At 40.3% G+C, this 12,883-nt stretch overlaps 1 protein-coding gene across 3 annotated transcripts; it reads left to right on the forward strand.

The window, feature by feature from the left end:
- Positions 1 to 1,513: 1,513 nt before the first annotated feature.
- RAN (RAN, member RAS oncogene family) lies at positions 1,514 to 11,967 on the forward strand. Of its 3 annotated transcripts, none has more exons than XM_063454368.1 (7): positions 1,514 to 1,591; positions 6,276 to 6,320; positions 6,426 to 6,510; positions 9,231 to 9,356; positions 9,855 to 10,042; positions 10,764 to 10,934; positions 11,559 to 11,967. In XM_063454368.1, the coding sequence occupies exons 2-7, from the start codon at positions 6,285 to 6,287 to the stop codon at positions 11,601 to 11,603; spliced, it is 651 nt and encodes a 216-aa protein (XP_063310438.1). In that variant the 5' UTR covers positions 1,514 to 1,591; positions 6,276 to 6,284; the 3' UTR covers positions 11,604 to 11,967. The 3 variants fall into 3 exon arrangements, with proteins under 3 accessions (XP_063310438.1, XP_063310439.1, XP_063310440.1); XM_063454369.1 differs by having other exon boundaries at positions 1,576 to 1,591; positions 6,273 to 6,320; XM_063454370.1 differs by lacking the exon at positions 1,514 to 1,591 and adding an exon at positions 1,733 to 1,753.
- The last annotated feature ends 916 nt before the right edge of the window (positions 11,968 to 12,883 follow it).

Consider the following 12,883-nt stretch of genomic DNA (forward strand, 5'->3'; position numbering starts at 1 on the left):
ACCTTCTTCCATTGCTCCATGGTCCAGTTCCGACGCGCATGTCCCCCTTGAAGACTCTTTCTGCGGTGGACAGGTATCATCATGGGCACTCTGACTGATCTGCAGCTTTGCAGCCCAATACACAGCAAACTGTGATGCACTGTGTGTTCTGACACCTTTTTATTATTGCCAGCAATAAGTTCTTCAACAATTTGCTACAGTAGTTCTCGCTTCCCATGTGCATTAATAAGATTGGGTGCCCAAGACCCTGATGCGAGTTCTCCCGGCTGTACTTCCTTGCACCACTTTTGGTTGGTACTAATCGCTGCACAGCAGAAACATCCCACAAAACGAGACTTTTTGGAGATGCTCTGACCCAGTCGTTTAGATATCATTAATCGGCCCTTGTCAAAGTCACTCAGATCTTTAGCTGGGCTATTTGTCCTGCTTCCAACACATGAAATTCAAGAACTCACCTGTTCACTTGCTGCCCATATACCATATCTTGACAGGTGCCATTGTAATGATATAATCAATGTTATTCACTTCACTTGTCAGTGGTTTTACTGTTATGGCTGGTCAGTGACATACACATACACAGAGCTAATGGAAGCAGCAGTCACTGTGGGTTAGAGTGCGTCTGCCTTTCCCTGCTATAGTACAGCTAATTAAAAAGCATTGAAAATCCATGTGCAGTTCCAGCAAAGAGGCTTCTAAATAAGAAGCATCCGATTGGTAAAGCATTTCAGTCTGTGCCAAGAAAAGAGGGGAGGACTTGTAAATATTGCTTTTTCATGGTTCTTACATTCCCAAGTAAAAAATGCCAGAAAAAAACACATGCATGTTTTCATTGGGTCTCTATCTAAGAAACAATGTTAAAGGAACACTTCACCTATTGTGTTTTATATTCTTTCATCGGTTTGGTGCTTAGTCTTCCTTAAAGATCCAGTTACTTTTAAAACGGCAAACAGAATATATTTATACAGTGGCTTAAATTTTTGAATTGCTATTGCTAAACTGCAAAACAGCATCAATATTGTAAAACAAAAATGCTGGTCTCCAATTTGGCCCTAGAAATTAACAAAAAACTTGGCTATGGTTCATACGGATGTATTGCTGTATGTAATATACAGTAGTATACATTAGGTTTATGTGACACACCGCAATAAATAAATTGTGTGTGGAAAATGAATATAGCAAACGTAAAATGTATACGTAGACAGAGAATAAATATATACTCAGGAGATATAGGTAGGCACAATTTACTGTTTATATACCCAGTTGAAATTTGTATTATTCCTACAGAAGCAAATACTAGGTATATGTGTTTATATATTAGGCATGTGGCAGTGTGTAACTAAACGTACATTCTGCCGAGTTCCGCCGAGATTCCACTTCCCTCATGTCATTCCATGAGTCCTATCTCCCCCCTCCTCCTCGCCAGGCGCGCCTCCTATTCAAATCTTCCCGCCCAGCAAAGCTGGCTGCAGTGACGTCAACAGCAGCTTCATCCCTCCCGCCCTCCGTACTGGCCCTCCCCTCAGCGCGCGACCTGGTATTTGAATCCAGCTTCCGCCATTTTCTTTCGCTTCCTCACAGACGCTTCTGGAAGGTGAGAGCTGATTTCAGCGAGCCCTGCCATCCGCCCTGCCCCCATCCTCAATCCTCCCCGCATCGCAGCCATCCCCGGCACACAGGACTCCGCTCCGTCTCTCAGCCCTAGCACTGCCGCAGCGCCGCCGATCCCCGTAGCTCTGGGCGGGATCCGTGCTCGGTGAGTTGGACGGGAGCGGCAGCCGTCCTGTGACGGGTCGCGGGAGGGCTGCGGCGTTGGCGCGCTTTTCTGCCAGCTCCCCTCCCGGTCCTCCCCTGTCAGTGTCCGGCTCACTGACCGCTCGCTGTCTGACACCTACCTCCCCGCTATCGCTGGCCCCGGCTCTAGGCCCAGCCAGCCGCTGCTCCCCGCAGACGGGCCTCCTCCCGCCCCGTGACTAGACACTTATACTGTGCGGGCACGAGGTGGCGGCGGCTCGGGTGCGCATCTGACGCTGTGCCCTGTAATAGTGCGGCTGCGGTTTTCCGCCATCCCGACGGGGGGGGGGAGAGAGAGAGAGCGAAACTGGCGGGGGACACGGGGTGACCATTATGGGGAGACAGGAAGCACCCAGCCGCCATTACTCCCCATTCATACCGCGTGTGCTGATAAATGGCGCGAGCTTTACACCCCCTCCACCACCCAACCCCGAGAGTGCTCACACGGGGGACACTTACCTGCTATTAACCCTGTCATAGCCATCAGGTAGGGGGTTCTTTGTGTCCTCAGTGTTGGCTTTTTCGTTAGACAGGTTGATTGTGAGAACTTTTACCTCTTTGGTATCTTGTCACTTTTTATAGTTTAAAATACTGTATATGTTTGTGTGTGTATATATATATATATTTTTTATCTTTATTTTCAGGCGATAAGCTGTTCACAATAGTTTCCCTTTCTTTTGTGCCAGGTGCATGAGTTGCACACTGTACTCGTTGTGTCTAACAAATAATACATATCTATCTATCTCAAACGTCACCAAGCGGCCTATTTTCTAAACTCTGTAACTTTGCATCTGTGAGGTCTGATTTCAGTGAGATTTTGTTTACAAAACAAATGTGATAGTTTGAAATCACTTTATTAGCCACTCCTAATAACCGTGGTGTGGCTTACTGATTATGCAAATACATTTTGCCAATATGGTGATCTTGGTAAATATAACTTAATTTTTACTTCAGAGGTTTTGTTTGGTTCTCACCAAAATACTTTCTAGTTTTTAATAGAGTAGACCACCAATTAAAGTATGTGTGTAATTACAATGCTAACGTTTTAGGTGGGTGTTTAAAAATAAATAAATAAGAAATTCTCAAAATGGTAATCATAAGCTAACGAAATACATAGTGAAATATCTGAAGTCTGTTTTGAGTTGCCATACTTTTGTCTTTAACCCCTTAAGGACACGTGACATGTCATGATTTCCTTTTATTCCAGAAGTTTGGTCCTTAAGGGGTTAAAACTGCATATATTCTTTTAGCTACACATGCACAATGTCAGAAAGTCTGTAGGCCATGTGCATGATTTAAGTTATGCCAAGCATGTACTGATGGTAATCAATTTAATCTGTAGGTTTAAGCGGCTAGGACCTCTTGGCACCATAACTTAACTCTGAAGTTCTATGGTGCCCTGATGGTTCCTATATGTGAAACAACTATGTGGGAGGAATAAAACTAGGTGAGATATAGCCAAACTCTGACATGGTGAGGTGCTAAAGATCAGTTTATTTTCACCCCAGCTGAGATCGTCAATCCTGTTAGTGCCTATAGTGTCTGTCACTCATGGCAAGACTGAGTATGGCAACAAGACAGAAGGTAGCTGTACTTCATCTGTAAGGTTTCACTTAATCAGACTGGTTTCCAAATGTACTAAAGACCACAGAAATGCACCATGTTAGTTGTTGATGCAGTTGCTATGGGAACTTAAAGGTAAACTCCAGTGCCAGGAAAACGATCCGTTTTCCTGACACTGGAGGGTCCCTCTCCCTCCCACCAATCCCCGGTTACTGAAGTGGTGAAAACCCCTTCAGTCACTTACCTGAGGCAGCGGCGATGTCCCTCGCCGCTGTCTCCTCCTCCGCGACGCTCCTCCCTGTTCTTCTGTCGGCCGGTGGGCGAGACTGATCCTGCCCACCGGCCGAGGAGACCTAATGTGCATGCGCGGCAATGCCGCGCATGCGCATTACGTCTCCCCATAGGAAAGCATTGAAAACTAATTTCAATGCTTTCCTATGGGGATTTGAGCGACGCTGGAGGTCCTCACACAGCGTGAGGACGTCCAGCGATGCTCTAGCACAGGTTTCCTGTGCTATAGAGCAGGAAGTTCCCTCTAGTGGCTGTCTAATAGACAGCCACTAGAGGTGGCGTTAACCCTGCAAGGTAATTATTGCAGTTTATAAAAAAAAACTGCAATAATTACACTTGCAGGGTTAGGAGTAGTGGGAGTTGGCACCCAGACCACTCCAATGAGCAGAAGTGGTCTGGGTGCCTGGAGTGTCCCTTTAATGCATCATTGTTATGCACAATATTGCTTTCAGCTCAGACTTGGCAATTGCCATTGGAACTCTTGTAGACCCTTCTACATTCTGGCAAAGACAGGTCTGTAGAAAGGTTAAGCAACTCAACTGTAACCGCAACTGGGGTGCAGAAAGATAACAGCGGGTGATCTGCACTGATAAATCCAAATTTTGGAATTTGGTTACCTCAGACAGGTTAGCACTCCTTTAACTTAAATATTTAAGAAATCATTCACCTGGTTAGATCTTCATTAGATTAGGTATGATAAATATTTTATTTTAAAATTGGATCAGTTATAGATACATTTAAAAAAAAAAAATTGTTTCACCATTGTTCCTGAAGGAGGCATGACAAGTGCTGATTTTATAGACTACTTTTTATAGATACATGCAGTGAGAATTAATTCATTGTAGTAAAGTATTTATAGATTCAATCTTTCAAGTTCATGGTTCTTCTCTAGCTCACACAAACATGTATTCCTGATCCGATAGTGTTAAACCTACCATTTAGGTGGTTTGCCCCTCTCCCCCCACCCCCTTGGCTCCCTCAAAAGCATATAAAACTCCTTATTTCAAGCGCTGCGCTGGTCCGCCCCCTTGTTGACATCAGAATTGCCTTATTTTAACTTGGGAAAGCATTGGATTGGCAAGGGGTGGAGCCAAGTGCCATTTCAGCCAATCAGCACCTCCTCGTAGAGATGCATTGAATCAATGCATCTCCATGAGGAAAATTCAGCATCCCCATTCAGAGCATGGTGACGCTGAACAGCAGCACTGCCCTGGGGAAGCACCTCCAGTGGTCATCTGAGGAGTGACCCCTTGGAGGTGTTCCTAGGGGCAATGTAAACACTGCCTTTTCTCTGAAAAGGCAGTGTATTAAAATGCCTGAAACCAATGATTATACTCACCAGAACTACATTAAGCTGTAGTTGTTCTGGTGACTATAGTGTCATTTTAAGTTTGCTCTATTGCTGGGGGTACAAGGACTGGCTACTGCTCACATAACTACTATAGTTGTCTGTAGTGGTTATGATGCTTGCAGTATTCCAAAACTGTCTGTTTAAAAAAAAAAGCTTTCTCTTTTTTTTTTTTTTTTTCATAGCCACTCCTCTTTGACTAGCTTTGTGCTGTAGGAGGGTGGTTTCTGTGAGGCTGTATGATTTTTATGGCCTGCCAGCTCTGCAGTCCCCATAGAGCAGCACTGGCTGTCACTCTTTGGTGGCTTTGCTTGTGCTACATCACTTATACACTTATTAGTGAGTAAAAATGAATTATCGCACAAATATTTAGGGGGGGGGGGGGTGGTTTGAAAATTTATAAAAAATATTCCCAAACACACTTTTTTTTTTTTTTTATCATAATACAAAACGCTGCTCTTGTTACAGCTGACTCCCTCAGCTCTCATGGGTAGCTATGACATGACATCCAGGGGAACTTTATTTTTTAAAATGATGAAAAGGAAAATATCTTGAAATAGACATTACAGTGCCACTGTCTGCGTATATTGCATAATTTTGAAAGACCTCAGACTGTGACATTGCTGCTGGTGGCCGATAGCAGGGAAAGGTGCACTTACCTTAACCTGTTTTTTACAGGCACTGTCATCCTCTTGTGCTCCTGGCGCCAGGGACAAATGTAGTTGCTGTACAATCAAGCATGCGCTAATATTGCTGCAGCTTGACTTTATCCACTATCTAGAAGTGTCAGGAGTAAAAAACAAAAAAGGATATACGTCCCTACTTTGTTTCATTATATCTTCTGACTGGATTGGAATTTCAGTGAATATTTTTTTTTTTTCTTATGATGAAATTGAGAGTATGGGTGGAGGGCTTAACTTATTTTCAGCTTTCCAAAATGTTCTCAGGAATTAGGTTTTACCTGTCAAATAGGATGATGACTGGTTATCCCTCAAAATAATTGCAAATATCTCCCTTTACATGTCAGATCTATAAAAAAAAAAAAAAAAAAAAGTTGTATTCATTTATACAGTGCTGCTTTAACTGCACATGATAAATAGGTGCATAGATTTGGTTGGAGGGGGTGGTGTAGGTTGACCAACTCCCTCTGCATGTTGACTGGGTTTTAATGCTGAAAGCACTGGGGATAAGTGGTCTATTATGTAGTTGTGTCTGCGTTTGCACATGCTGACACTGAAAATCTGGCATCATGACTTTTTTTTTTTTTCTCACTCCCAAGCAGACACAAACCATGGCAGCCCAAGGAGAACCTCAAGTGCAGTTTAAGGTAACTTAAGATTCTACATTTTACCTGTATTTAATGTTCCCCTGATTATCTGTAGAAACTTGTCTAAACCTAACTTCTGTTGTCTTTTGTTTGCCCCCTCCTTAGCTTGTTTTGGTTGGAGACGGTGGTACTGGTAAAACAACATTTGTGAAGCGTCATTTGACTGGTGAATTTGAAAAGAAATATGTAGGTATGTACAATCTACATTTTTATTACTGCTTGGTTAAGTGGGATATTGGCAGTTGTCATACATTGATTTAAAAGAACACTCAAAGTGCCATAATTAGTAATCTATTTGTGGTTATGTTGCTTAGTGTTTCTTTAAAGTCTTAGCAGTACTCTTATAGGAAAGTAGAGTGCATGGCTGATCTCCTTTCAGGATGTTGTCACTTTCTGTTTGCACCAATATTTTTCTTACTTGCTTAATTCTTTATTTTAATTCCTGGTTGTTGCCCAGTTGTCTTATTTTGTGAATATAACAAATGTTAACATAAACGGTGAGGGGGCAGGAGAGACAAATCCAGCAGGAATAAAGTGTCATTAGGGCTGATAGTTGCATTGCAATAAAGGTTGAAAAAAAAAAATACCAAATGCATAATGGTGGAAAAACTTTTTAAACATAAACTATGCATTTGCTATAAAGTCAATGCAACAATTGTATTTTTAATTTACATTTTTAAATATAAAACTTCCTTAGTACCAAAAGTTGGTTTAACTGTTGCTGGAATGTAGCAACTTAACTTCCTTCCACCCTGGACCAACCTCTGACATCCAGGACCGTGTGGGAACAGCGCTATGAAATTTGTTGGCGCTATATAAATATGCTCTCCTACTCCAGAGAGCGTAGCAGGAACAGCTCTTACAAGAGCTAGTAGTGATATAGCAGTTTCCCTCCAATCACGAGACAAGGCTACGTGTTGAGGGTAAAACAGGAACTTAATATTAATGGAGGCACACTGACCTTTGATGCGTTTCCCAACAAACGTGACGCCCAGGTGGACCTTGTTGGGAACAGGGACACAGTTTACAGGCCAATAAAAACAATGTGACCATGAATGATACTCCCACATACCGTACACAATCCCTCCCCTCTGCCTGTGATAAAATTAAGGTAGATGATGGATTAACGTAATTATCCCCAGGCAGAAAAAACACATGTACCATAAGTACCCCAAAACACAACAAATGCCCATAAATGTTACATCCCCGGATAGCTTTGATCTGGGTGAACAACATATTCAGAAATCTTATGAAAGTCATATTTTTGCACAGGCATGGTCCCATGCCCAAAACATGCCGAAAATAGTTCCAGGGCATTTGCAGCTAACTCCCCCTGAAGTCTGTTTGCGGTTTTGGTCCATGTGAACAAGATGGTCGCCACCATGTGTTCGAATGGCGGCCACTTCGACTGTTCGGGAGTTTAACCCCCTTAAGGACCAAACATCTGGAATAAAAGGGAATCATGACATGTCACACATGTCATGTGTCCTTAAGGGGTTAAAGAACCATTTTTTTTAAAGTCCCAATAGCCACAAATAGGGATTCTCAACCAAAATAAATTAAAGGGGCCATAGTCACAAAATAAAAAGGCTATCAAGTAGTCCCCTTCAAACCCCAGTGGTGAAGAGGTTTTCGTCACACCTCGCTCAGAATATGTTCTAGTTTTCTTTAAAACACAAGATAAAGTAGGGACTATCTTGTCTTGATGTATTTTTCCTATTCCTGACATTCTCTGACGGGGAGCTCAAGTCCGTTCCATTTCCGGTGTCAGTTTTTCTCACAATACTCTGTCCTCCTTTACACAGGAAATTGAGTTGACTTAAGCTCCTTTGTTCAAAGCAAGTAAATTAAATTACATAAGGCAAATTAGATGTACATGGTTTCATCTTGAAACATTACACAAATTGAGTAATCTGCCCCTTTGTGTCTGGGGCAAGTTACACTTCCGCTATAGCAGTGACAAGGGCCCTTTCCACAGCTAATAAATGGTTAACAACAATTTATTTGCTTACCATAATCTGGCGCTGGTGACCTCTCCTCCATTGACGTCAGCTCCAGAGTTTAGCCGAATGCGCGTAGACGGTCAGAGGCGCGCACGCATTCAAACCCGCCTATAGGAAAGGTATGTGTGCACATCATAGAAGTACAGCAAAGGAAAGTTGTGCTGTATAAACAAAGCAATATATTTTAGTGTTCAAGCAAAGAGGAAACAAGTGTAGAAGACCAATATTTTTCAGTGTTCTGGACTCTAATCTCTCCCTCCCATTCTCCCCCCCCTTTAGCCCTACTGTACTGTTCTCTAAAAATAGTGCTTGGATATCAGAATGTTGTGAGGTGGTCACGAGGGTGCAATGTAAATAGTATGTGCTGTGTCTGCTATAGAATAGTTTTGGTGATTTAGGTGTCAATATAAAAATTGCCTAGTTAATTCCTGTTGGCAAAATGCCAAGTAGAGGCACTTGTGCAACTCTTAAAAGCACAATGAAGGGTAGTTTAGGGTATTTTAAGCACAGCTACTGTAACAGGATTGTAATTTGTTTTCAGAAAACTATAGTACTAAATATAGTACTGAATATAATATATACTTCTTTATAACTATATGCTTTTTTTGTATATGTGAGAAGATAGTCATGCACTGACTATAAATCACTTCTTGCAAATTCAAATTTGTTATTTTGATAGATTTCACATAGAGGAAATGGTGTTATTGCTACTTTAAAGAGACTTTGAATTGCTACGGAACAAATGGCATGGCACGAGTGAAATGCCTCAATAGTATAGGGACTGTCAAACTACTTGCTGGAAAAAAATAATTTATCATAAAAAAATGTTTTATTAAAAAAAAAAAAAAAAGCTTGTATACTAGGCATCCACTTAACTTTTTTTTTTCTTTCCCCTTTACCCCAATAGCCACGCTTGGTGTCGAAGTTCACCCTCTGGTATTCCATACTAACAGAGGTCCTATTAAATTCAATGTGTGGGATACCGCTGGTCAAGAGAAGTTTGGTGGTCTGCGAGATGGTTATTATATTCAAGGTAAACTGCAAACTGTAACAATATATTATCTTCTCTTGATGTTGGCTCTTGAGTAGAGGCTTACTTAAAACAGTGGGAGATATTTAACATTTGGTATTTTCTACAGATGATCTCGTCTTTGGTTTTTCAGCAATATCCAGTTTTTGCAATTAAGTTTTTATCCAATGCCTGAAATGACAAACTTGCGTGTAATCCATAGTGATGAATGCTCAAGTAGACAATCTTCACTACTATATGAAAAGTCTGTTTACTCAAAGTAATCAACATATACAGCAGGGGCAGAGAGAAATAGTATAAGTGATCATTTTCTTGATATTTATTGCTACTATTTATGTGTATTTCTATTCTGTGCATGCATATGTCCTCTTCAAAGGCTGTCCTCTTCTAGTTTCCATAAACTCTATCAACATTACAACGTAATGCTTTCATGAGTTGATCACTGGCATGATTTACTACTAGGTTGTCAATAACCATGGTCTTTAATCTCCTGTCTTACAGCCCAGTGTGCCATCATAATGTTTGACGTTACATCCAGAGTCACATACAAAAATGTACCAAATTGGCATAGAGATCTTGTAAGAGTATGTGAAAACATCCCTATTGTCCTCTGTGGCAATAAAGTGGACATAAAGGACAGAAAAGTCAAAGCAAAATCAATTGTGTTTCATAGGAAGAAGAACCTTCAGGTGAGTTGCTGGGTTTGCATGATTTCGTTAGGTTGTTTAACACTTGTCCATAACTAATATGTTTGGGAAGTTTCCTCTAAAAACTTTTTTTTTTGTACAAAGTTGTAAGTACAGATTAATGGAACCATGTAGCATTTGTAATACAGGTTTATACTACACACTAGAGTACCCTAGTCCCAAATTGGACTAGGGTGCAGCTGGGCATTCCACTCGGCTGTTGCCTGTTCCACCTCTTTTAAAGTAATTGTGAAGGCATTGCTTCCTTGGCAATAATCCAATTCTCCTCATGGAAGAGCATTGGGGACAAGGTAAGTGCCACAGGCATCCAATCAAGTGTTTCTCAAAGCAATTCATTCAAGGCTTTTCTTTGAGCCGCAGTTAATGATGTTCAACGTCCTCCTGGAGTTTCACTGGGTTGTTGCAGAGAGAGTCCATGGTGGATGCCTGGAAGACAGCCATCATATGTGTTTAGCCCTACAATATAAACATTGCAGTTTCTCCAATACACTGCAATGTTTTACATTGGGTTAAAACTATATGGTTGCTGCACGTTGATATTTAGTGGTCCTTTAATGTCATATCTAGTCTTCCTGGCTGAGATCATGTGTCTGCATATTTTTGCTAGAAGTGATGTAAAGATCTGTTTAAATACCTTGTATGGTTTTAGCTTATTTAAATAACCTGAATGGACACTGACATGGGAAACTGCTTTTGTTTCTAGTACTATGACATTTCTGCAAAGAGTAATTACAACTTTGAGAAGCCCTTCCTTTGGCTTGCCAGAAAACTGATAGGAGATCCCAATCTTGAGTTTGTAGCCATGCCTGCTCTAGCACCACCAGAGGTTGTTATGGATCCAGCATTGGCAGCACAGTATGAGCAAGATTTACAGGTAAGCCAACTTGGGTATATAGCTATATTTTGTGAATCTGTATGTCAATCACTTATGGCAAGCTACATTTAAACTGTATTTTAAACCCTATATAACCACTACAGCCTCTTGCAGTAGCTATAGTGTCAGCAGTGGTAATTTGTCCAGTGGCTTTTTACAGGATTGGTGCTAATGCTGTAGTGGTTATGGTGATTGGAATGTTCCTTTAACACCTTTTCAGTTTTTGTTAATGTAGCAAAAGTAGTCCTTTATTGTATTTTAACATTCTAAATGTGTAAACTTTCATAGTGCCTTAAATTGGATAAATAATCTACCAATTTGTAAGGTTGTTCTTTCTTGTGATAAATCCACATGGTATGGAAAGAATTACTGATCGCCCAAAATTTGGACGTATTATGATTTGTTTGAAACCAAATGCACAAGTCTAACATACAGTCTAACTGGAATATTGCTTATTACTATGCAGAAAAATGTGCAAAAAAGATCCTTGATACAGATTTATTTTTTTTGGTTTTTTTTTTTGATTAAGATAATACCAAAAAACTTGTTAAACTTGATGAAAAAGCAGACAAATATGGATTTCAGATGCAGGAATTCTAATCTAATGACTAAATATTTTCTCAGATTGCTCAAACCACTGCACTGCCAGATGAAGATGATGATCTGTGAGGCGAATGAAGCTGGAGCCCAGCGTCAGAAGTCTAGTTTTATAGGCAACTGTCCTGTGATGTCGGTGGTGCAGCGTGTTTGCCACTTTATTATCTAGCAGAACATGTGCTTAATCTTTTTGGGATGCTGAAGGAGATGAGTGGGCTTCGAGTGAATGTGGCAGTTCTGAAAAAAATTCCTTCCTTCATATTTTGGACCTGCATATTTAGCTGTTTGGGACTGCAAATACTCTTCCCTCAAGTTACAATCTAAGTTAAGACTGCTACAGTCGCATCACAATATTCAGTGGTAAACCTTTGTTTGTTACTGTCATTCCCACACCTTTTTTCGTTTAGATCATAATAAAGTTGTATTTCGAATACCACTGCAAGTTACATTCCTGTTTAAATGTATGCATTAATTTTTTTTTAAACATAAATTAAAGGTCTCCTAATACATGACATTACAACATCCCTTTTGTAAGCTCCTCACTGTAAAATGCAGGGTTTCAAACTTCATGCGCTTTTGAGACATGTAATCACATTGTGCTGGATTACAATTATGTAGTTGAAAGGCAGCTGCACAAAATGTATTACAAGGTCTAGCTTGCATCCACATGCTAGCAATTGAGGTACTGCTTGTCACTTGGGGTGCACAGTGACTGCCCTGTCTATTCAATGGTAAAGTTTGAACATAGTCAGTTGGATTTCAAACATATTGATTCGACTATTTTGAAGATGTTTACTACCCTTTTGACTGTCCTTTTCCATGCACATAACCTGGCATTGCAATTTATGGGAATTTTTTTTTACGATTTTCAGATGCATTCTAAACTTCTACATGTAGGGTATCAATGTAGAATGTTGGGTTATGGAGACTTTCAAAGCAGTACTGTCAACTTAGAACTCCTTTATAAATATAGAATCTGTATAAAAACAAATGCTGCTGGAATTTATTTTGATTATAAATGCAAACCCCCTCCCCACAAAAAAAGAGAAACAAATGGATATATATATATATATATATATATATATATATATATATATATATAATTTTTTTTTTTTTTAATATTTTGGCGATACTTTGACAAATGGAAGACTAACTCTCCCTTTTCAGAACTACGAAGAGCTCTGCTGTATGTCACTTGGACGAGAAGTATTGTCAATATGAATTATATATTGCACTAATTAAATTTAAGAAAAAAGGTTATCTAACCGATTAAGACCTATATTAACTGATTGCAAGCAAGTGCATGTAAACTTGTATATTCCAACACACGGGTGCTGTGTACACTGTGTGTT

Source organism: Pelobates fuscus, chromosome 5 (genome assembly GCF_036172605.1).
Source record: "Pelobates fuscus isolate aPelFus1 chromosome 5, aPelFus1.pri, whole genome shotgun sequence".
Taxonomy (NCBI): Eukaryota; Metazoa; Chordata; class Amphibia; order Anura; family Pelobatidae; genus Pelobates; species Pelobates fuscus.

Coding starts and splice junctions, on each gene's coding strand:
- RAN (XM_063454368.1), top strand. CDS start 6,285: ATGGCAGCCCAAGGAGAACCTCAAGTGCAGTTTAAG. Junction 6,321..6,425: donor AACCTCAAGTGCAGTTTAAG/GTAACTTAAGAT, acceptor CCCCCTCCTTAG/CTTGTTTTGGTTGGAGACGG. Junction 9,357..9,854: donor AGATGGTTATTATATTCAAG/GTAAACTGCAAA, acceptor CCTGTCTTACAG/CCCAGTGTGCCATCATAATG.